Source organism: Anguilla anguilla, chromosome 7, assembly GCF_013347855.1.
Source record: "Anguilla anguilla isolate fAngAng1 chromosome 7, fAngAng1.pri, whole genome shotgun sequence".
Taxonomy (NCBI): Eukaryota; Metazoa; Chordata; class Actinopteri; order Anguilliformes; family Anguillidae; genus Anguilla; species Anguilla anguilla.
In genome coordinates, this window is record NC_049207.1 from 54,802,873 (window position 1) to 54,827,362 (window position 24,490).

The 24,490-nt window shown below is 43.0% G+C and overlaps 1 protein-coding gene and 1 long non-coding RNA gene across 4 annotated transcripts in view; one reads left to right on the forward strand and one right to left on the reverse strand.

Annotated features, from left to right (window-relative positions):
- The window catches only part of LOC118232073 (catenin alpha-2), a 317,807-nt gene that overhangs the window by 190,134 nt on the left and 103,183 nt on the right, over nt 1-24,490 (reverse strand). For all 3 annotated transcript variants that reach the window (XM_035426637.1, XM_035426638.1, XM_035426639.1), the window contains 2 exons: nt 23,241-23,360; nt 22,119-22,385 (listed from right to left, as the gene is read on the reverse strand). In XM_035426637.1, coding sequence (XP_035282528.1) covers nt 22,119-22,385; nt 23,241-23,360 — 387 coding nt within the window. The remainder of the gene's footprint in view (nt 1-22,118; nt 22,386-23,240; nt 23,361-24,490) is intronic.
- On the forward strand, nt 2,314-5,281 carry LOC118232077. Its single transcript, XR_004766208.1, has 3 exons — nt 2,314-2,473; nt 3,208-3,646; nt 3,803-5,281. It is a non-coding gene; the product is annotated as an uncharacterized LOC118232077 (long non-coding RNA).

Sequence of the window (24,490 nt, forward strand, 5' to 3'; positions counted from 1 at the left end):
TCAATGGCTATATTAGCTGTGAGAAGCTCAAAGTCCAGATACAACCAGACTATGAAATCACATGATGACAGTGAAAACACATCTCTCTCCCGATCTGATCATCATAGCAGTCCTTTCTTTCTCAGGCACTCACGCATCGTGAATTGGTCAAGATCCTTGTCTGATAAGATGTTTTTGAAGCCAAAATAGTTCACCGAGACGTGGCATCAACTCTCAATAAAAAAATATTTTATCTTCTGTCGGTAGTGCACGTCTGGTTTGAAGGAGCTGCTTAAAGATTATCTCTCATCATTTGAAAAGTTAAAAACCACTCCAGCTTTAAGGACAGCAAAATCTAATAAGGCACTGTCTGGAGAGTGCACTTTGGACAGAAGAAGTTCACATCGGAGATTAAAGGCAAACGCAAACACATCAAAACCTTGATTCTTTTTTTTTTTTTTTTTTTTTTCTTTTTTTTTTAAGAAGAGAAATGCTCGCGAGCGCATGAAAAAAGCCAGATCGTTTTGAGGACTTCTTCTCCAGGAGAAGAGCCGAGCCCTTAAGGATCTTACCCGATTCTTATTCCGAGCACACCGGCGTGACTCAGACAGCGATGTGCGGGGAATTAAGAGAAAGAGGGAGGTTTCCAACCCTGACAGAGCCGCTCACCTAGCTGCCACTCGCCGTCACCGTTTATTATTGATGACTCTTTCGATTTTCATTTCACCGTTCTGTCTATATATAGAGCCAAAGCACCCAAACACATTTAGGGTTTTTGGACAAATGTTGGTAGCGCAACGGCCTCCTGCTTCCCTTGACGGATACCGGCCATTCCCCCCGTGACAGTGCCGGAGAGGAGAGCCGAGCAACTTGATGAAAGTCAAGGACAAAAGGTCGACGCGGCGGCGGGGGGGGTGGGGGGGGGAAGAAATCACCGACGCATTCATGTCGGAAGCCGCTCCTGCTGTCGCCGTCGGCAACCGGGGGTAAACAATCGCCATGCTGGGAGACGACTCCCCACTCAAGCCCTAATATTGTTTTACATATGAACGGAGAGAGAGAGAGAGAGAGACACACACAAAGGGAGGGAGAGAGAGAGAGAGAGAGAGAGAGAGAGAGAGAGAGAGAGAGAGAGAGAGAAACGGTAAAGTCAGATCCTTCAAGACCAGGAAATATATGTAAATAGAAAAAGAGGCGTATTGTTTTCCCTCCCCTCTCCTCTGTCTGTGTTTCATGACCCCGGCGGCTGACATGCTGCAGAAGCAGCGGGTTCGGCCCACAGAGGTTCTACACATGAGACTCCGCGGACGACTGCCGGAGTAATTAAATGCGACAAAAACGCTTTTTGCGCAGCCGTGCGGCTCTTTACACTGATGCAGATTAATTGATGGGGGGAGGGGGGGAGGGGGGGAGAGGAAGGGGGGGGGGGGGGTCAATAAAAAAGGCAAATGTTTCATGTTGAGAAGGAAAAGTCAACTTCGCCCCTAAATAACTTTGCATAAACTGATGCGAGATCCATTCCGTGACAGGGTGGCGAACAGAGAACCCTGAGAAATGCGTCCTTTGACCATTTGACTATTTTATATTAATTAAAACACATCCTGGAAACAAAAGTTACACAAAGTTAATTAGTAAATAGGAATATTTAAAATTCTGATTCAACAACCACTACTGCTAACTGAAAGCAATGGAGTTCTCGAACACTGATTTAGAACTTTGAAAATACATTCCAAAAACAGACTTAATAAAAACTTAAGGCGTCCCATTTAAATAAATTCTAAATTGCACACCTTGGCATTCAGAAAAATGTTACACTGGAAAACAAAAAACCCAAGAAACCTTAATTCTCAAGCACTGTGATAATAAATATACAAAAAAATAGTCAATATAAAATGTATCTTACAACAAAAGAAATGGTCAGTGATATAAATCAGTCAGTCCTTCCTATCCAGAATTTTATTTATTTATTTATTTTTTTTTTTTTACAGAAAACTTGATTGGTTCAGGAAAGATTAAGATATGAACTAGGCTAATTTTAAATAGCAACCATTCAGTTGGTGTTATCGCACAAGCCTGCAGATTCCAATAGGCTTTCATTTCTAAACACAGATGTGTGATTTAGTCACATTCACGTGTACTGCAAATCATCAGTGCGATTTATCTGTGAACGCAGACAATGAAGACAATCAGGGAGCAAACTGGTATATTTAAATGAAAACAAACCAAACACTGCTACAGCTGCCTGGCTCTCTGTGTGTCACCGATGCCTAGCAACAGACAGTAATAAACTGAGGAGAGAGAGAGAGAGAGAGAGAGAAGGAGAGAGAGAGAGAGAGACAGAGAGAGGCTGCTCTTTGCTTGATGATGATTGCCACAGATTTCTTTAGAAAAGAAACCCGACAAAGAGGTAAACAAGAGAAATGGCTCCAAAGAAAATATACAAAGGAGAGTTTAGAGGCCATTTTGTGCTTCCGGCGATGGGGATGAGAGAAAGGTAATGCACATTGCTTTGAGGGAAAAAATGCTTTTTTTTCTTTCGAATGGTTTCCGTGATGTTTCATTGGTCCGAGGTCATCTTTCATGTCCGAAAAGATGACAGGGGTTTTAACGGTCCTCTCAGGAGGCTTAAGCACCGTCTCTCAGTGCAGAAATGAACCCCATGGTGCCGATCACAAGGTGAGTGCAGTTTGGTTTCAGCATCCAGGGAGGAAGGGTATCGGTGAACCCATGAAGCGACAGAGACTCCTCTGGCACTCCTCTGGTACATCCACCGCATGCAGTCTGCCCAGGCCTGCTGCACCTGATGTGAGATCTTCCAGAGGAAAGTGCTACAGCTGCTAGCCTAGTAGCATTTTCACAAAAATTAGATGAAATTATACTTCAGGGCTGCAATTTAGCATTCTAACCTGGGGGCATAATAAATAAATAAAAACCGGGATGAAAAGTTGTTAAAAAATATTGTTTATGACTAAAACTGCTCCGTAGAGGAAAGTTCACTTAAAATAATCATGTAATCCAAAACTCAAAACATTATTTACAATCTTCCTGTACTGTGTGCAATTCATTACTTTATTAATATTATTGCAGTAATTATACCGAACACAAGCTGCATGCTAATAAGAAGATGCAATTATATATTATTTTACCAGCATGATCTTTATTCACACGTTAACAACCAGTAAGATCGATGTTGCTTTTCAGTACCGGTGCACTGGTATTTGCTTTTAGAGAGAAGAGCATTTCCCAGCATTCCCAATGAGGTCTCAGGGCCGTAAGGAGCACCAGCGATAGCGAAGTTAGCGGTAACGGCTTCAGGGCTGAAAGGGTCAGCGCGTGATGAGCGGATGGGGGGAACGGATTCCAGCAGAGAGGAGATTCTGATGCGTGCCCACGCTCAGCCAATCCACTCTCTCCACCGCGAGAGGCGTCCGCCCACGCTCAGCCAATCCGCTCTCTCCGCAGCGAGAGGCGTATGCCCACGCTCAGCCAATCACCTCTCTCCCTCCGCAGCGAGAGGCCAGACGCTGGATCTCGGCCACCTCCACAATCGATACAGTTTCTCCAGTCGTCCACTGGCCCCGCAGTTCATACGCCTGTAATTCTCCCCCTGCTGAAGAGGCCTTCCATCCCTCCAGGTTACTGCACAGCAACGTGAGGAACACCTCTTGTAAGCAATTTATAACTTCTCGCTTATATAGTTACAGGATCCAATCAAGTCTACCACAAACAGCTACCCTACTGATGACTCAGGGCTAGAACTGACGTGTGCACTTTGACTTTTTTTACAACATTTATTTCGGATTTCTTCCCATTTTTCTCCCAGTTTACTGGCCGACTGTACACTGGCGCTATTCAGTTCCCCACACGCTGCTGAGGATTGGCGGTCAGCTGGCGGTCCGAAGGAGGTCGCCACGTCTCCCCCGAGACACGGCTCTTCAAGCTCCTGCCCGTGACTCCGGTGCGACACGAGGACCGCGCGAAATTCCCCACCGAGACCTTTTTTTTTGTTTGTTTTGTTTTTAAAGAAAAAAAAAAACAAGGTTCGCTCTGAAAACAGCAAGAATCCATTATTAGTGAATGGAAGTCCAGCTTATATCCTTTACATAACACAAGCCTCGTCATGGTTCATCAAGTCCTAGGTCTTCCCGTCACAAAGTAAACCAACAGCACAGCTTGTAAGCCCTGATTGAATTTGCTCGTCGCGCTGCTCAGGCAGATCAAAAGCGACATTTGCATTCGGCTTCTCGAGCCTTTTTCACCGACAGAGTTTACACCTGGATTTCAGCCGTCACGCAGTGAGACGCACGTCCACGCCTTAGCGAGGTGTTCCTGCTTTTGAAAAATCTCATTAGGCCCCACCGAGCTGTGACTGGCATTAACGCACACCCGAATTTCGCAGGCGATAATATGAGCTCTGCGGTGTGTTTGTGTGTGTGTGTGCGTGTGTGCGCGCGTGTGTGTTCGTAAAATCTGGCCCCGTAAACCAATATCTAAAGCCAGAAGACTGTTCAGAGAGTTGCCGGTCTCCAAAGCGGGGAGATATCTGGTCGCAGCACAGACTGGTAATGAAGAACATTATCGGCATCTACGCCAAGCAGTGTGAATTGTGGCTGTTACCATGACAGCCAGACAGACACCAGAGGGTCCCGACGAGCCAGAGTTCTGGGAAAGCGGGCACAAGGAGAGACTCGCAGTCAAACTTTCACCATCAATCTTCCTGACTTTTACTAATCCTGAGAATAAGACTAGTACTAGAGGAGTATGCAGGAAGGGCATTTTGGATCTTTTTTTACATTTTATTTTATTTTTTTGCTTTGGTACGTCACATGGTTCTGCTGTTCTAACTATAACTGTGAGACAGGCATTGTTAATCCATTTGGAGTCATTTTACTGTGAAATACTCAGAAGCCCTCAGGCCATTTAAAAAAAAAAAAAGCTAACTGGCATCAGGAGCGCTTCCACTTTTAAGTTAAGTTGCTGCTTTACTTTTGCGGTCAGTTTTCATTTGTTCTGTTTCACCATTAAAACGTCTCAGGACAGCAGAAGTGATTTGGTCTAATTAAGCATCAGATATGAGAGTGGTGTCCCCTCAGTTAGTCAAGCTGTGCCAGGAACACACTGTGTTCCCAAATTAATTTGTGCATCCTGCAGGAGCCCTATTTATCACTGACAGGCTGTCCATCTGCAATCCAGATGAGAGCGGGGCCTGCACTTATAGTTATACTGTGTGTGTGTGTGTGTGTGTGGGTGTGTGCGAGTGTGTGTGTATGAGTATGTGGGTGTGTTTGTGTGTGTGTGCAAGTGAGTGTGTGTTTATGAGTGTGTGTGTGTGTGGGTGTGAGTGCGTGTGTGTGTGTGTGTGCGCGTGGGTGTGTGTGTGTGAGTGAATGAGTGTGTGAGTGTGTGTGTGTGTGTGTAGGTGTGTGCGTGTATTTGGTTTGATATTATTCCCCTTTGTTTTTGATTGGCCCAGAGCATTTTTCAGGGTTTACAATGACAGCTATAGAGCACTCAGGAGTTTGTCATTAAAAGCAAGAAAATACACTTAAGGTTACTGGAATGTAGGCCTCCAGAGGTTGTATATTACCCGATTATTCTTCAAAAAGTCTGTTTAATATTACTGTACAGTCTGTTGAAGCTGGTTGTTATGTTGCATGCAAACTGCATGATATGAAAGCTGATAATGAGCGCTTACAATTTATGCTTGTGAATAAACACTACAGAATTCTCATGTTCACATATACAGCAAGTGGAAACACAATGTCACTGTAAGAGCTGCTTTTGAGTGCAAAAAGTACCAAACGTAGAGGAACCAACAAAAATAGAATTGCAATTAAAACAGCTTCAAAGTTTCAAGAGGACCTATTAGACATCCATGTCATACAATACCAGCAACTGAGGCCAGCCAAGACTATTCCACAGGCAAAGCTGTCAACACACACACGTACACAGACTTGAGAACCAATACCAATAAATAGCTGGTAAATAGGGTACTAAAAATTAGAGTTATCAACTAAACTTTGTTTATGATATACCATTTACCAGAGCCTAGCATACCTAAAAAAAAACTTTATCACAAATAGAGAACTGAAATGCATGTAGGGTGCAGCTTCAATCCTAAATTTGGCAAATACTGCCCACCTACTGGAGAGCCTGTCCCATCTTAGATACCACCCAGTCCCTGGCCAGGATTCAGTTTCATTCATTCATGTGTAAATGAAAGAGTCAGGACTCAGCATACACAGTTTAGCTAGTTCAATGACGACCACAAATGACTCAGCAAATTTTATGTGCACAAACATTCAAGAAGAAGAAATTCGCTGCTTGTGTTTTCTTTTCTGCGTGAACTGATTTCCACACTCGATGGCACTTTGTGGCAATGTTTGAATTTCATTTCTTTTCTTATTTTTTTGGCCTGGGTGCCCTCTGTATACACAGAGAAACGTTCAATGATAAATCAACTCTTACAGAGTACATGTGGTCACTACTAAACTCCTAAATATTCTGTTAGAGTTGAGTTAACACCGTTTCCTGTGTAAAATCAGATGTGCACTCACAGCTCTAAACCATATATTACGCATTAAAACCCTCCAGCCCCAAAACAGCACGAAATATACATATAAGTTTAAAGTGTGCAGTACTTACATGAATAAAAAATGTCATGCTTGTAAGAACCAGGACTTCCTAGGCACTGCATTCTCATTGGAATTAATCAGTGTCATATTGTGTCAGACGGGAGAAAATCACTTTGTTATTATTTTATTATTATTATTTTAATTTGCCAGTGATCCAGAAAAGAACAGGAAGAGAACACGGTGGCTCTCCACGTTAGACACACAAACAGCTGCACCGTGAGTGGAAATGTAGTTTTGGACGCCAGTGACAGTCTGCCTGCCACAGTGCAGAAAGCTTTATGAAAAGCTAAGGACGTCGGGGGACCCTGGCCACAGTTAAATTAAAAAGAGGACAGATAAAACTCATTATGACAGAATAACGTTCCAATATAATTAAGAATCTGCCTTCCTGTTAGAGAACAATTCATCTGTGGCCAAAAAGAACAAAAAATCTCTTATTCAAATAGCACATTTTGGCTCAGGGACCACACCAGGGCGAGTTTCTGTAGAAAATGGTCCAAAGGAATATGTAAGGGATATCTGAAAGTGATATTATCCCTAATTGCACACACCCCCCCACACACTTAAACTGGACACCTTCCCATTTTTTTTCATGGAGTTGGTCCAGTAGTAATGCTCTCGACTAAGCCTGCAAATGCACTTAGATTCACACTTAAAACCACCAGCATCCACCCCGTTTCCCTGATACCTCTTTTAAAAAAAGCCGATAAAATAAAAATATAAGAATGGAATGCAAATCAAATGAAGATTGACCCCCAGAAAAAAGGATGCTATGTTGTAAACAATATCCTTCAGATATTTTTACACTTTTTGAAATGATACATCAAAAGCATTGTGCAAAGTGCACTATCAATAGATTCACTCTTAATGGAACCAGATACCTCTTCACTCTACGGACGGAGTGTAGCACAGTGGGTAAGGAACTGGACTTGTAACCGAAAGGGCGCAGGTTCGATTCCCGGGTAGGACACTGCCGTTGTACCCTTGAGCAAGGTACTTAACCGAAAATGCTTCAGTATATATCCAGCTGTATAAATGGATACAATGTAAAAATGCTATGTAAAAAAAAAAAGTTGTGTAAGTCGCTCTGGATAAGAGCGTCTGCTAAATGCCTGTAATGTAATGTAATGTCATTAAAGCCAATCTATAAAAAATAAGAATAGAATGCAAATCAAATCATGATTGAACTGCAAACTCCAAACCTACAACATGTTTAGATATTATTTCAAAAAAGCATAAAAACCATTTCAAAAACATTTCCATGAACCTTAGGGGATTGCCTGTTTTTGTGCAAAATCTCAGTGGGGTTTGCTTACGGTTTGATTGTTTGTTTGTTTGCAGGAACACCGCAAGGGATGCCTGACAGCTGATATATTCAAATCAGACATGTACACATGAACATACCTTAAAGAGCATAACAATTAAACAATCATTCTTACGTACAACAGCCTTTTGAGAGAGAAAGAATGGAAAAAAGAAAGAATGAAAGAACAAAAGAAAGAAAGAAAGAAAGGGGAAAAACCCTTTGGTACAGATTCTGAAAAGTATGAGTGAACATTGTGAGTTTGTGTGATGCAACTGTGCAGTAATTTCAAACTAATCACGCTTATTGTTTTCATAAATGTAACTTTTCCTTGAACGTATAAATAGAAAAAAAATGGGGTCATGACAAGTTTCTAACTCCAGACAGAATTTTGCAAAAACAACAACAAAAACAACGATAATAATAGCAAAACAAAGACTTCAAAAGCGTGTCAGACAAATCACAAATAGCATTTATTCACTTTAAGGGAATTTTCCTGTGATGATGTGAGGTTTTATATGCAGACTGATTCAGAGAGAGGCTGTGCGCTCAGTTCATCCTCAGTGCGCTGACTCCGTATCACCTGTAGATCCCGCTCAGATAAACGCTTTCAGGTACAGCACACTGCCCCGCTTTGCTTACGTCTGCCCAATACCGCGAGAGCCGCAGGTGCAGCTGTGCGTGAGGGACACTTCTGATCTCCAGAATCTCCAAATATTCCCTGGTTAGCCTGCATATTAACCCTTCAAGGAGGAGGCTCACATATACAGGTTGTGACGGACTTGAAATTTCAAAGAAAAAAAAAAAAGATAACCTATTCTTCAAAGATTGGAAGTACGTTTCAACCTTCTTACTGCCATCCAAAGCCAAGAAAACTGCAGCCGGGGAGAAGCCAGGCTTCAGGGATCAGAGGTACACGAGTCAAACAGAAGTTATAGATTTTAAAGCACAGGATCTTCCCCGACAATGTCAGCAGCACAGATTACCCAACGTGTACACGTAAGCCAGGCTGGGGGCAGCACGTACCGGTGCGCATCAGCATCATAAATTAAGGTTCAGGTTCCTGAGAACTGGAGCCCTGCTGTGTTCAGTGATATTGAAATACACACTGAATCAGGCCTGGGAGAATTGAAGCGCTGGCTTTGCTTTATTCTGGGAGACGGGAGCCGTTTTGTTTTCGGGCCCAGAGGGGAGAGGGACGAGGGGATTGGTCAGGAGACTCTCGCAGTTCAGGGGTCGCGGTGGGGTGGGGGGGGGGGGGGGGTTTGGGGGACCGTCCTCACTGACCTGTTTGCCCCGGGAGACATAAAATGTCCCACAGACCCACAGACAACGAACACGTGCTGCAGGAGGTTCTGAAGGACCGCGACCCCTGAACTGCGAGAGTCTCCTGACCAACCCCCTCGTCCCTCTCCCCTCTGGGCCCGAAAAAAAACGGCTCCAGGCCCCCAGAATAAAGCAAATCCAGCGCTTCAATTCTCCCAGGCCCAATTCAGTGTGGATTTCAATATCACTGAACACAGCAGGGCTCCATTAACACAGAGAAACAGAGCACGCACATATAGACAGCAAACCGAGCACCCTCTGAGTGTGGCATCTGTAGAAAAAAAAAAAGCGTTCAACAGCTGGGGTAATTACAACTTGCACTAGTAATTACAACGTACAGTACATGCTCCAATTAATTACAGTAAGTAATTAAGTATTTACGTCATTAAGTATTTACGTCAAACATAATAGTTATAAATTGCATGGTACACATGGGTAAACTCGAATCAAAATTCCTATATTCTGGGGTGCAATACGCCCAATTAATTATTTAGATGTGTTTATTGACTTTACGATAAGCTATGAGTGAATTACACCATTTCACACATTCTAATGGACGTCCGAAGCACTCGTTCTCACTTGAAACACATGAAACAGCAGAAGCCTGTCAGTCTAAAGGAAACGGTGGAACTGTGATACTGTTTACCGTACTGCCATTGGTGAAAATTGTTGTTGTTGTTTCTGTTGCTGATGATGATGACGATGGTGATGATAAATAAATAAATAAATAAATATACGATTTAATAAACTTTCATCTATAGCACCTTTTATACAATGAATTTGTAGCCCAACGTGCTTCACAGCATAAGTCAAATAAGTTAAGCTTGTTTCTTTAGCCAGAGACTGCAAACAAAAAATAAACACATTCAAGTACATGAAAGAAGGCTATTATGAGTTTAAGAACAGTTCAAAATGCTTTGTTATGGCTCATGACTTCTGACAAATAAAATAGGATGTTATGTGAACAGTGATCTCACTTACAGCAGTATTTGTGATGTCTATTTTACTATTATTTCATAAAGAGTGTCAAAGTGATCATTACACTCAAAAGCAGATGAGAAAATTACTTTAAGTGTGGCATTAATATGCAAGGATAAATGGCTTAATTATGTGTCCTGATTTTTATTTTCATTGGACTTAACTTTAAAGCTTTCCAAAATGATTCAATTACTGACCGCAATTTTCACTGTGTAATTACACTTACCCTTTCAACGATATTAAAACACTGACAAATAAATATAGTAGCTATTGAAAGAATGCTCCCATACCTGCACACACACACACACACACACACACACACACGCATATACACACACACATATTTTCTTTTCAAAGGTGCAAATGTGATGAAAAGGAATGTACATCCACTTTTTTTTTTTTTAAAGTCAATTAGAAGGCCTGCATCAAACCTACTAATATGAGATAAAAACCAAATTGCCATATGATTACAAAATAACAAAAACTTTTTGGAAATGTATTTACTTTCCTTTTCTATATATGTGCTGTGACAGTTGGAAATAGTATAAACAGAAATAGATTAATACGCTTTCCTGGACGTCTCCCAAAACGACTGTGTATTAAAAGTCATCTGACTGCGTTTCCCACTGCCTCAGTCTCTTGTCTTTTATAGCTCATAAGTAGAAAGCTGGCAGCCTATTTTGTCAATTTAGTGCTTTTTAAGTATATTCAGTGACTCAGCAGGCTCAAGGCATTTGTAAGAGTGGCTAATGGAAGTCTAGTCACTTTCCAGGCCCAATTTGGAGACTCCCTTAGCAATTAGGCTAAACTGGTGTCTTTTTCCCTGTGCATCTCGGCCATGTTCCTCGTCATCCATGGACTACGGCGCATGATTTGCACATGTCGTTTGCATAAATGCTATTAGAACACAACCTGCTGTACAACCATAAACTTTAAATCGCTCATGTAGTAAGACTAAGATTTTTTTTATTGCTATTATTATTAAATATAACGCTGTTTACTCTTGTTTAAAGAAAATTTTATTAGTTTTTGCCACTATTGCATGGACACGGTGTATCATATTATCTGCCACTAATAAATATATAATGTGACTTCAAATGAGGGATTCTTCTTAATTTATCAGGTGATGTTATTTTGTTAACTCCACAAGGTACATGTTCTGAAATTATATTTTTGGGCTCTGGAAGAATGAACAGCTCATCTGAAGCTTGAAAAGCGCATTAAACATCCTGACATTGATGTGGAAGCATAATCCCTGGGTTTGATAAATTAAATGACGAGGAAGCTAAGCATCCGCCCTTGAAAAGTCATTGACAGCACACAGTTTGCTAGTCACGATATCCTAGTCCATCAACTTTCATACAGTCAGGCGGGGTAGATCTGCACTGTAGTGGAATGGAGCACACAAGATAAATTAATAAATTATAAATACAGTGAAATTAAAATCTTTGGATTACAAATCACCGGATTATGGTTATTATAAACAAAGCTTTGTGGGGGAAAAAAAGATAATTTTTGTTAATGCTGCAGCCTTGGGCAAGAGATGGAAATGGAAAAAAACAGGACAGATATGAACCTGTGTATTTCTAGAGAGCTTGCTCATTTACATACACAGCGCAGGTACTGGTGACGTCAGGACCGACCACCTTAGGGTGAACAATGCATTGATGAACTGATCGAGAAAGCAGAGTGACGTATTAAGAAGCATAAAGGTTTTGTGTGCGTGTGTGTGTGTGTGTCTGTGTCTGTGTGTTTATGTGTGTGTCCACATGTTTGTCTGTGTCAGAGTGTGTGTGTGCGTGTGCACGCGTGTGTGTCTGTGTGTAATGCATTTTTTGTATTAACAGTATTTTTTAGTTTTATTCTTTCATTATACATTCACTACGTATATATGGCTGCACTTTTTCAAAAGCTGTTCATTTTTATTTTCTTATGGCAATCGACTTCCGACGGATTTCCACTGAAAGTAAACGCACCAGCACGATTTCTCTCACACCGACCTCGTCCCAACCTGCAGCGGCCACACCAGGGCCAGCACTGAATATTTCATAAGAGGAAAACAAAACCAGTTTCAGCGACGAGGGAAAACGTGCAGGAGACTGTATTTCAGAAGACATTTATCCTAAAAAAAACAAAAAATCTGAATCGTATATTTGCGTCTCATCTACAGGAATCTGAATTCACGGAGCTCTTTGCACACGCTCAAAGACGCACGTGCGGAAGCAAACAGTGGAAAACAGCACATTCTCTGCTGTAATTCCGACTATTTCTATTTCCTTAAGAAATATTAGCACCCGACTTCAATAAAAATGCTACAGAAATTAAGTTTTGAGTTTATACAACAAAAAAACAGCAGTATGTGCTTTAGGCTGCAGGTGGCTCAGACTGGATTGCCTGTTATTTAGCACTAAGAAGCACTTGGGAATGTTCCTATCATGGTCCAAATCCATTTCTAACCAAGTACACACTCACACACACACACACACACACACACACACACAACCTATTGCATTATTTTATGGTGGTAGTGCTAGTTATTGAGAGTAATACTGCCTGAAGGAAAAAAAAAAAAAAAAAAAAGAAAATAGTGCTTAAGAAAAAAAAGAGAATTTCTTTCCGCTGAGGTGAAATTCCGTTTTTTTTTTTCTTTTTCCCCACAGAAAACCTGTACCTGTTCCAGGGCGACAGCAGAATGGAATGTTGAAATCAGCCGAATTTAAACCCCCAAGGTCAGAGCAGGCAAAGCAGATTAAAGTCGGCGGATATCCATCATGGCAGGTATATATTCCTCCCGCGAGAGCGCCGAGGAGACGGCCATGATTGTTGAGGGCAAGGCGGAGACGTGCCGCTAAGTGATTTGCGCGCTCCACCCTGCCAAATGGCGGCCATAATGGTTGAGGGCAAGGTGATAGAAAGGTTAGCGATCAATTCCTGTGGCCCGTCCGCTAGAATGTGGGGGAAGCGTCCATTGCTAAGGGCAAAGAATGGGAAGAGGTGGTAACTGATTTCACTGGGGGAATAATTAAACACTAGCCTGGGTCAGTACACTAAACAAAATGGCGGAGGACAGAGAGAGGAAACGTTACTAATGTTAAAGAACAAACAGGATATTATTAGCGACCGATCTGCAGAAAAAATTTTCTTGTTTCAGTTTTGACCTCTGCCGTGTGCTTTGAGCTGTGCACTCCTCGCTTCTGGTCAGGAGAAAACCTAAATTCACTGGCCCCGCCCAGTGCACCCACATCCCGAGCCATCAGCTGTGCCCACACTAATTCCTGAAAACAGACTATTTTTGCAATTTAATTTCTCTTATAAAAAAAAGTGAGAGAAAAAAAGTCAGAAAAGTGAGATCAGCATCATCTTCTACATCACAAAGGATGCTTTAACACACTGCTTTGTAAAATTGAAAATGCTTTGACATACACATTTCACTTTTTTATGAAATGATATACAGGAGCAATACTCTCAAAATTGTTCGGCAAAGAAGGGGGAAAAAAATGCGCAGACTGCCAATTGCGAAGTAATTCATCAGAGATGAGACGGTGGAAAAAGTGGCTTGTTTGACTTCAATAGAAACTTTTCAGAGGATCATAATGTGTGTGGGTTTGCCTCAATTCATCTGAGCATTGCTTTCGCTCTGCCAGAGCCTCCCAAGCTCTCTGGATTTGCATACCGACTCATCTCATCGTTTTCATCAAGGACATTCACTCTTACGAATTCCATCTCCGGTATTAATGTCCACATTAATGCATGCTTCTGCCTATTTGTGTTGCCAAGGAAGCAACAGGCTTGGGTACAAGATGGCAGCGAGTGTGTACTGCAGCAACAGTCTTTATTTCCCTAAGGCAGACTGCGTGACCCCTGAGATTAGTACAGCATTATACACACATAAAAACACCCAGACTTAAACGCATAAAGTGCTTAAGCACTGTAGTAAGTAAACCCTTGTGCATACCGTACAAATAAAAACAAGCACAAAAAACAAGCACTTTTAACTTACACTTATTTTTAGCTTCAGCGCACACTTTTTTAAATTACAGTGATTGCCGAACTAACAGAACTGCACCTTATATTTGAAGGTTAAGGTAAAATGTTGACCGAACACCAGCGGTTACTATGCATTTTAAGGCAACTATTTGCTTAAGATATACCTAAAGGTCAATATTAGATGTGCAGAAGTCTTCTGGGAAATTCCTTTTGGTAAATCAGATTAAATGAGCCCTAGCAGTGGCCTGTAAAGGGCAAGCCGCAGATTCATTCAATCAGGAGTCCTTAATGAAAGTGTTGGATAGGTAACTGGGGAGACCTGGTGTGTACCCTGCGATTTCAGCCTGGGCTTGAAACACAAAATGATCCACAGCCAACACAGCAACACATCTACTGTATAAGCAGAGGAAGGAGGTGCACCATACTCTCACAAACAGGAGGTGCACCAGACTCCCACAAACAGGAGGTGCACCAGACTCCCACAAACAGGAGGTGCACCAGACTCCCACAAACAGGAGGTGCACCACACTATCAAAAAAGCAGGAGGTGCACCACACTATCAAAAAAGCAGGAGGTGCACCATACTGTCACAAAAGCAGGAGGTGCACCATACTCCCACAACAGCAGGAGGTGCGCGATACTCCCACAAAAGCAGGAGGTGCAACAGACTCCCACAAGCAGGAGGTGTACCATACTCCCACAAACAGGAGGTGTACCATACTCCCACAGAAACAGGAGGTGCACCATACTCCCACAGAAGCAGGAGGTGCACCATACTCCCCCAGAAGCAGGAGGTGCACCATACTCCCCCAGAAGCAGGAGGTGCACCACACCCCCATAAAGAGGTGAAGTGTAGAGCAGGGCTGAGTCATCCAGTCTGATGGGGACAGGGCCAGTCTGAGACCCAGGAGCAGGGGAGCAGCGGAGCAGCGGAGCAGGGGAGAGTGTGCAGGGCTCCACTGATCCTGCAATCAGCCCGCAGATAACAGCCTGGCCCTGAATACATCTGCATACATCAGAGCACTTCATCTCACCAAACGAGAGCGTTCCCCATACTGGTCCCCCAGGACAGCAGCTCTGAGAGGATACGAGTACAGGCAGCTCACAGCTTTAACATCCAGAAGCAGCTCTAAAGAGAAGCCAGCACCCGCATATCTACAATGCAGCATGCCAGATACACTTCAATAAAGGCAAAAACACCATCACGGACCCTAAAACTACACAGTGTCCACGTTCCTCTCTCTCTCCATAACACAGAGTCCACCCAAAGGCTCTGAACAGAGTATTTACAAGCGGCCAGCAATGGCCGCCGCAGCACAGCACACTCATGATGAGATACACATCTGTTTCTCACCACGGACCTCATGCTGTGTGTTTAAACACCGCTGCGCTGCACGCTTGCTGTGCCCCTCAGCCAGTATAAATATGGAACTACGTCTCCCAGCTCCCTGTGCAGCGCTAGCACTGTCAGTCATGGGGAGCAGATGCTACAGTGGCCTGAAGTGAACAGCGTGTAAATGAGGGGAGAAGGACTCTCAGCTAGCATGTGGCATTGGACAGCCACAGACCCCCCCCCTCCCCAAACCCCCCCCCTTCTCCAGAACGACTCTCCGTTTCACTGAGCTGGAATGGTACACAGTAAACCTTCACCTGCAACACATCCTCCATCTCCTCCTCCACCTCTTCCATCTCCTCCTCCACATCCTCCATCTCCTCCTCCACATCCTCCATCTCCTCCTCCACATCCTCCATCTCCTCCTCCACCTCTTCCATCTCCTCCTCCACCTCTTCCATCTCCGAGCCAACAGGCTGCATGAACCAGAAATCTTCTGCAAATTCACTGAACCACCAGCTCCACGAGAGAGGGGTATGCTGCACCAGTGTGTGTGTGTGCTTGCGTGTGTGCTTGAATGTGCGTGTGCGTGTGTGTGTGTGTGTGTGTGTGTGTGTGTGAGCGTGTGTGTTTGTGTGTGCGCATGTGTGAGTGAGTATCTGTGCAGGGGTGTGTGTGACAGTGTGTGTGTGTCCTTGCGTGTTTTCTTCTGTACATTCACGTACACAAGCGTAAACAGGTCTGAATATTTTTTCTGTGCCCTTAATGTTGTTTTGTCTCGGTTTTGCTTATGTAAATGTGAGCATCATGTATGTGTGTGCTTCATTATTTGCCTGTGCACGTGCATGCATATACATGTGCGTGTGTGTGCATATGTTTGCATAGGCACTATATGTGTGCTTTTGTATTCGTGCTTGTGTTTATGCATGTCTTTACAGAGCACAGAAGTGAGGCCAGACAGCCTAATGATGTGGTCTGCATATTGCAGCAAATTCTATGAGCAATAAATATGATTAAGCAGGCACCGAGCCACCTTCAAAAGCATAACTTGTTATGTTCAAAAACGCCATGTTCCAATTCAGATTTAATTTGTCACCTTAGTCAGGGAAGCATCCGTTAAGTCAAAAACCTTAACAATAAACATGTTTTTAATGGCTGTCTGAAGCACATTTCAAGTGTGTTTTTCAAGCTAACTGTATGGAAAAGCTCAGTTTCTGTGACGCAATTTGAAAAAAGAATAAACAGGAGAATGCTTAAAAATAATAGCAAAACATTAGTAGCGCAACAGCGCCCCCTGTTGGCTTCAGGCTAAAACTGGTGTATTCTGTTTCCGCTACACAGAAAAGGACTGTATTAAAACGTCACGTTGCATACCTATGCTTTAGCTTCAGGATTACACAGAGGACAGTGAGTGCGAGAGGGGAAATGTGATTTGGAAACTGGACCCTTACACAACCCTCGACAATACGGAAATAAAGTAATAAAACTAAGTTCCCAGGCCATGCCTTCTGACAGCGTGAAAATGGAGACCTCTAATCCCTCCTGGGAACTGGGTTTTTTTAATATAATTTGGGTTTAAGGGAACATAATAAATAAATAATTGTAATCCTTTCTTTATTATACCTCTGTAAAACAGCAGAACAGCAATTAACATAGGAAGAACATTCCGGAACATTACATTGCAATGGCAGGTGCCAACTAATGGTCTACAGTCTGCATAAACTCTCCGTACCTATAGTTACTATGAAGCAAGGCAGTAAAGCCATTACATGACACCACTTCCTATTTTTATCCAAGGACAATGCAGCTACTGTTCACAATTACTCATGCATAGTCAATTTTCCAGACAAGCCACCAACTTGAGGTTAGATTTGTGTGTTTGCGCATGCGTGTGTCATACGGACGCATGCAGGTGTAAGTGTGTGTGTTTCTGTACCTGTTGGTCTTGTGTGTGTGTGTGTGTATCCCATGGTTACCACAGGAGATTACACCAGCAGAAAAAGAGCTTTCCTGCAGGCCTGTATGTGCCTTCAAACACATGCTGTTCAATTTGTACTAAGACCTGAGGTTTTTTTTTTCTTTCTTTTTTTAAAGAAACTTAATCCAAAGAGTGCCCTGTCCCGCCATTCACACAGGGTTGCCCCTGTAATACGGCTGCACCCCAGGGCCATTTCCTGAGCCTGAGCCAGGAGTGTGTGCCGCTCTCACTGATCACCTTAACCGCCAGGTCAGCAGGTGACGAAAATCCTTGTTGCTAAGTGATTCCTTAATTCCACCTTTAAAGCAACTGTCTGACCTGACCAAACACAGAGGTCTTGTTCTATTAGTGCTCCGTCTGTTCCCCTCACAGACTGGAAACTTTCTGGACACTCTTTCCCTCCACAGACCGCTCCTGATCTACTGATCTCCACACAGACTGCTCCTGATCTGAGGTGAGGTGGGGGGGGGTAGGGACAACTCCAAGGGCCCTGACTGACAGAGGCCCTCAAAAAAAATCACCCCACAGGATTTTCTGCGGTGGAGGGGCCCAATGCAAGATCTTCCCATGGGGGCCCAAAATCCCTGATGTTGCCCCTCTCTGCAGACCACAGACATTCACATCACTGCCAGGGGTATCCCAAATCCCTTTGCCAACTACCCTGCTGCAACTGAGGAATCATTACCTGCCCTAGATACTGCCGTCTGTTTCCCTATGCTTATCCATATTCAGAGGTGCACACACAAGATGGTTTGCAAACCATCAACATAAGGTTCAGATTTTTTTTTATTATAAAGGAACTTGCACCCAACGTGCTTTATGCTTAATAATAAGTATTTCAGAAAGGATACAGAAAGCTGTATTTAGGGTTGGAGGTGATGAAACTAGCTTTTGAATAATTTTGATGAATGTGTAATTGGTCAAGAAGGATACTATAATTATCATTAATTTGTTTCGGCTACTCTTGAACTAAATATAAGCCAGCTCAAGAGATCGGATGACTAATTAGAGAAAATCTGAACTGCATGAACTTTGGAATAAAGTTACAAAACTTGCAATTTTTCTACATTTTTTATGAAATTGATTATTTAAAATTCTTACCCGTCGCTTCAAAAGTTGAAGTTTTTACATTCATGAGATGTAAAAAATAAATTTAAAAATAACATTTTAGATTTTTGGACATGTGCTAACTTGTCATAGCCAGTTACACACCACTGCATTTAACCACACTAATAATGAATGTAGTGATTACTGTACAAACACCTTATGTATGTAACATTTACCATGGAAAGTTGCCTTTTTTCGATTTTGAGATGTGCATATGCCTGGGCATAAGTTGAAGAGCTCAACAGGACAGCTACATATTGATTCAATAAAAAGAAATCATTCTCAATATGTAGGACTATTAGTTGCACTTGTGTTTGACTTTTTTACAGCTGTAACTGTCTCACCCTCAGCAGTTGTAGAACCAGCATACCAGAGAGTAATAGATGTTTATTGCTGACAAGGTTTTTATTGAGAGATAACCTTGATGCTATTACAGAAAGAAAATTCCATTTTGGTCTTCAATGAATTAGAAACCAGAAAAAGACAGGCATTTGTTCTGAGCAGAATACCCAGGACTCATATTCTGCTCCATTACTGAATCAATACGCAGAAAACATCAATCATCACTGGTCCTTGACTTCCAATTCCAAATAAATACAGCCGTAACGTTTTGGTTTTTTTTTTTTTTGTTTGTTTTTTGGAAACACAGTTTTGCAAGTTGACATATCTGTGAAGAAACAACAGCACTTGCGTTTTAATAAAAGTACTATAAGTGCTATATGCATGTACTACCTGCTATATATAGTTTTTAGCATGTCCGAAACAGCAGCATGAATGAAGTATTATGTGAAAAATACCATGATGTTGTATTACATTCGATGAAATATCGTAGCATGCAAACTATGTTGGCATGAGTATCAGGTAGTTCACGACCGAAGCCAGACATCAACCAATAATGGCATAGGGCGGTGTCATGCGAAATATGGCACACCAGTCTCACACCATCATCAACGTACTGTACAAAGTGCTGAAAAAAATGTAAATGTATGTAACGTTCCGAATATGTTTAGCTGAATCCCGAGCAGTGTGCAGCAACCCGTTCTCCTCTTGTTAGTAAATGGCTATTTTGTGTTTTGCCGTAAAACGTCACTCCCATCCAGTCTTTGAGTTATAGCAAGCTCCGGTGGTGAAAAGTGCATGTTTACAACGCCGGTTTCAATTACTAATGCACAGAATGGCATTAGTCATCAACTTTTACCGCGCGCGATTTAGAAGACATAATTTTAAATGAGATGCAATATCTTCTCTAAAACATTCTGCGATGGTGCACATCTAAGGATACGAGCTGCAATCACCGTTCGCCACCTCAGCATCTCTTAAAATGCCATTTAGCTCGGAGTTCTCATTCTGACCGAGGACTCAGCGGGTCCTGCATCTCTAAAATGCGCTGTTGTAACTGGTACACATCGGTAGACGGTGCATGTAATTCGCTGTGTCGCCATGAGGAAAATTCCACTAATACAAAGCGTACAAAGACGTATGGTAGCTTGTCATGCTTTTATGTATTACATGATATGCATTTATTTTATTTATTTATTGCACAAGACAGAACAATTTACAATTCCAGAAAGAAAGTGCGGTGAATTTTCAAATTTGCTAGCTCGCGACACCTGGTGCCAGAAAAACGTTACTGAGCCGTTAACTTTCCTCGTGTCTTACTCCAATACACCGGTTAGTCAATGCCTCCGCACAGGATTATATTATGTAGGACAACACAATGGAAAATTTGTTTCAGTTCATTTGTTTCTAATTTTCCAGGGAAAAAAAAAATTTGTGGTGGATTATCCCTTACATAACCAATGCCTAGCCCTAAATCCATCACTTGTGGATGTTATCCTAATCTACCAAGGCTAAAGTAAATGTAAGAGAAAATTCATATACTTTATACTCGGAAGTGTACACCAAAGTATAAAGAGAAATTACATTTTCTGCCCACTAGATGTCACCCTGTTAATATTTTACAGTTGTGGAGTTCCTTGAACTAGAAACATCCATTACCAGTATTCTGTTTTCCTGTCATTCTGTTTCATATATGCCTAATGTACCAAATAAGCAAAAACCTGTACTTGATGAAACACAGTAATAAGCAGTAATTACACAACAGGAATTTTGCAGATGCTCTTAGCCAGAGCAACTCACAGAGTGCAACAGATACAGAAGCAATTCAGGGCAAGTACCTTGTACCTTGCTCAAGCGTACACAATAGCATGTGGGAATAAACCTGCAACCTTTAGGTTAAAAGCTCATCTCAGCTCCAGTTCAGTAATGTAAGAATGAGAGGTGCTAAATATGAGAATGAGATACAATCAATGACTCGTCAAAAGATTTTTATCTTCTCAACAAAATGCAATTATTGGCTCAATGAGGAGTTGCTGGTAGCACATAGTAGCTCCGTCCATTTTCAGTATCATGAAACCTCACTCTCCAGTAATGAGTCTCTAGTGAGATCTGCCAACACTCCGCTCCACTGCACCTGTGTCTCACCAGCCTAGCCTGCAGCACCATGGACAGCACCGGAGGGACAGGGCTGAGTTTCAGCACCTCTACTCCGCACTCAGACCCGGACAGCGCCGGAGGGACAGGGCTGAGTTTCAGCACCTCCACTCCGCACTCAGACCTGGACAGCGCCGGAGGAACACTAGATATACCATATTGCACAAAGGAAAAAGGATATTCCATACTGTTTCCATTTGACTTTCTGGAGTTCATCATATTTGTAATAAAGTACAGATATATTATCTGGTGACATGTATTCTCTACATTGTCCAGTGTAATTTCCTTTCCCTCAGGAAGTCGCATAGAGCCATAACTGTGCCGAACGCCTTATCTTTTTTTTTTAGTGACTGTTCCAGAGATCAGATAATCACAAAGACAGCTGCCAGTTCCCCAGGAAGCTGCAGTCACTTACGATCAATCTTAAGAGATCCTTTCCTGAAATCTGTGAGAAGTCAGAACCTGTAAGCATGAAGCCGGGAACCACCTCACTTGCACATTCACCAACGTTTCTGACACATTAAAGCACTCCTGCTCTCCACAGAGGCAGAAAATCCAGGTTTAGAAAGTAAAATTCCTCCTCTGAATTTCGTTTCAATCACCTGGATTTGCTACTCAGCTAAATTCTTCAGCCAGGACATAGAATGAATCAGTAAAATCATCTGGCTGAGTGTATGGGTGGAAAAAATCACATGGCAGGACTTTTTTCTTTCTGACCCCTCGACTTTCCACCTCTCCCTCTCCCTCGCTCTACCGGTACCAAAACACCAGGGCATTTCAGACTGGTCTATGCAGTCAGCCTACAACCAGGTAATAAAGTGGTAAAGTAGTTTGAAAAAAAACTGCCACTTTTTATCTGAATCCATTTCAAGTGTTCCTACTGTCAGCTGCCGTGGTCACATGGGGTGACTGACATCACCACAGTCACATGGGGTGAGTGACAGGAGAGAGGGAGGGAGCGACGGAGGGACAGGAAGCGAGCGCGGGTCCCTGACTCACGTCGAACTCGTTGAGGGCGGCGGCCAGCTCCCCGATGCCGGCGTGGCCGTGCTTCTCGTCGGCGGGCGAGGAGGCGCGGGCGGCGCCGGAGATGCCGCCGATGGCCTCCTGCACCTGCCGGAAGACGTAGTCGCGGTTGGCGCGCGTGGCAGCCACGTCCGGGTGGCGCAGGAAGGCCTGCGACGCCGTGTACAGCATGGTGGCGTTCTTCTTCAGCGCGCCGCGCGCCGCCGCCATCTCGTCCCGGCACTGCGGGTCCTTCAGCTCCTGAGCGGGAGACGCACGCTGCTGTCAGCCATTTTACCTGAACGAGGCTAACAAAAATGCTAACAAAATGCTAACGCGAACAAAATGCTAATGCTATATACTGCTAAAAATTCACCCAGCTCAGTGAACAACTTCTGTTAGCCATTTTCCCTAAACGAGGCTAATGCTAACAAAATGCTAATGCTAAATACTGCTAAATATTCACCCATCTCAGCTGTTAGCCAGGTTAAACCAGACTAACAAAAATGCTAATAAAATGTTAATGCTAAATACGTAAATTGTAAATTTCACCCAGTGGAGACACCCAGCAAACAATTCCAAATGCCAAATGCCAGATTTTCCAAGCAAAGGCCCAAGAATCATTTTCAGAAGATAGAGCACGAAAGAAAGTAATTAAGTGGTAATGCCATCGCAGACACAATGCAATCTGGTTTCATTTTGAAAAAACAATCAAGAGCATTTTGCATGACTGAGCCACAGATCTGCAAGCTTTGTGAGGAAGCACAACTACCCATGTGTTTATTTTTTTCCTTTTTGATTACAGAGCTGAAGCCACTGCAGTACTCTCTTTCACAGCGCTGGTGTATGGTGTGTGACTGTAGCTTACCGTGCCACAATCACTATAGAACTGAGTGAGGTCCCCAGCAATGACAAACTGAGTTGTATTAACCTTGTGATTTTTTTTGCTGAAATTATTTTTTTCTTTACACCTTCTCAGATTAGCGACTTGTTTTCACAGACAGTTATTCAATATTCTTAGAAATATTGATGGTTTGAAATATTTAACCAGCATATGAGAGGCTGCATGTGCTGTGGAGGACAGCATATCTCAGAATGCACTTTGGGTCCTCTCACCTGCTGCCTGCGGGCTGCCACGTAGTTGAGCTTCACCATCTCTTTCCCAAACTCTTTAAAGCGGCTGGCCAGGTCCTGTTCGTTTGGAGCATTCTTCACTGCCTCAAGAGCCTGCTCCACCTGTCTCACACACACACACACACGCACACACACAGGCACACACACACACACACACACACAGACACAGACACAGACACAGACACAGAGACACAGAGACACACACACACACAGGATTTCTCAGCACTGACTGGAGCATTACAGAAGCTCAGAGAGCATTATAGGAATGAACAGAGCCGTTCAGGACAAATAAAGCACTCCACTGGAGCAGACAAAAGACACGGCCATTCCTCCTCACTGCTACCAGTAAAGAAATACCGCCCATTCAGACTGAGCCCTGCCATTCAGACTGAGCCGTGCCATTCAGACTGAGCCATGCCATTCAGACTGAGCCCTGCCATTCAGACTGAGCCATGTCCAACACATTCTCTTTAAATCCCAGAGCATGTGAAAAAAAAAACCGTCGGCGGTCACTTTATTAGGTAAACCTGCTCATTAACGCTAATAGCCTGATACACCAAACAGCGAAGCACATGGCTGTGACACACTATACAAAGCTACGATGAGGCATAGTAAAACACAAAACAAAAAAACCCATTCAGGAACAATCATGCAGCTCAATGCCGGCTGTCCCCCCCACCTGCCTGAGTGCTATACTGTTTAAATATGTCTGCCGACTCTATGACTAAGGGAAAATATTACAGCGTCATAAAAGCTAAAACGAATGGGCCCGGTTCTTTATGTGTGTTTAATGGTCATTTATGCATGGACCCCCCGTGCCTGGTGGTGGCTCAGAGCGGCACAGAGCATCGTTCTCACCCCAGGCTGAGGCTCATTTATATGCTAATACAGACACAGGTACCGCAACGCTAACGCCCAGGCTGTCCCCGTGTCATAAATCTGCTTTCTGACACCGGGGAATGAAATGGGGCTGTGCCCGCTGGAGTACACGCACGGTCCCATGCACACACGGCCAAAGACCCCATTTTACAGACCTGCGTTAATGAATGTAACAAAATGCCCGCATCAATCCTGCGGTGAAGACAACTTTATTAATGCATAACTCTGTTTTATTGCATCATTTGACTCTTAAAGGTAATATTCTCTATATGTATCTATATTGCTGTACAATACAGTTCATAATGCCTCCAATACTTGTGTCGTAATATAATTTGTCAATCGCATGATGTGGT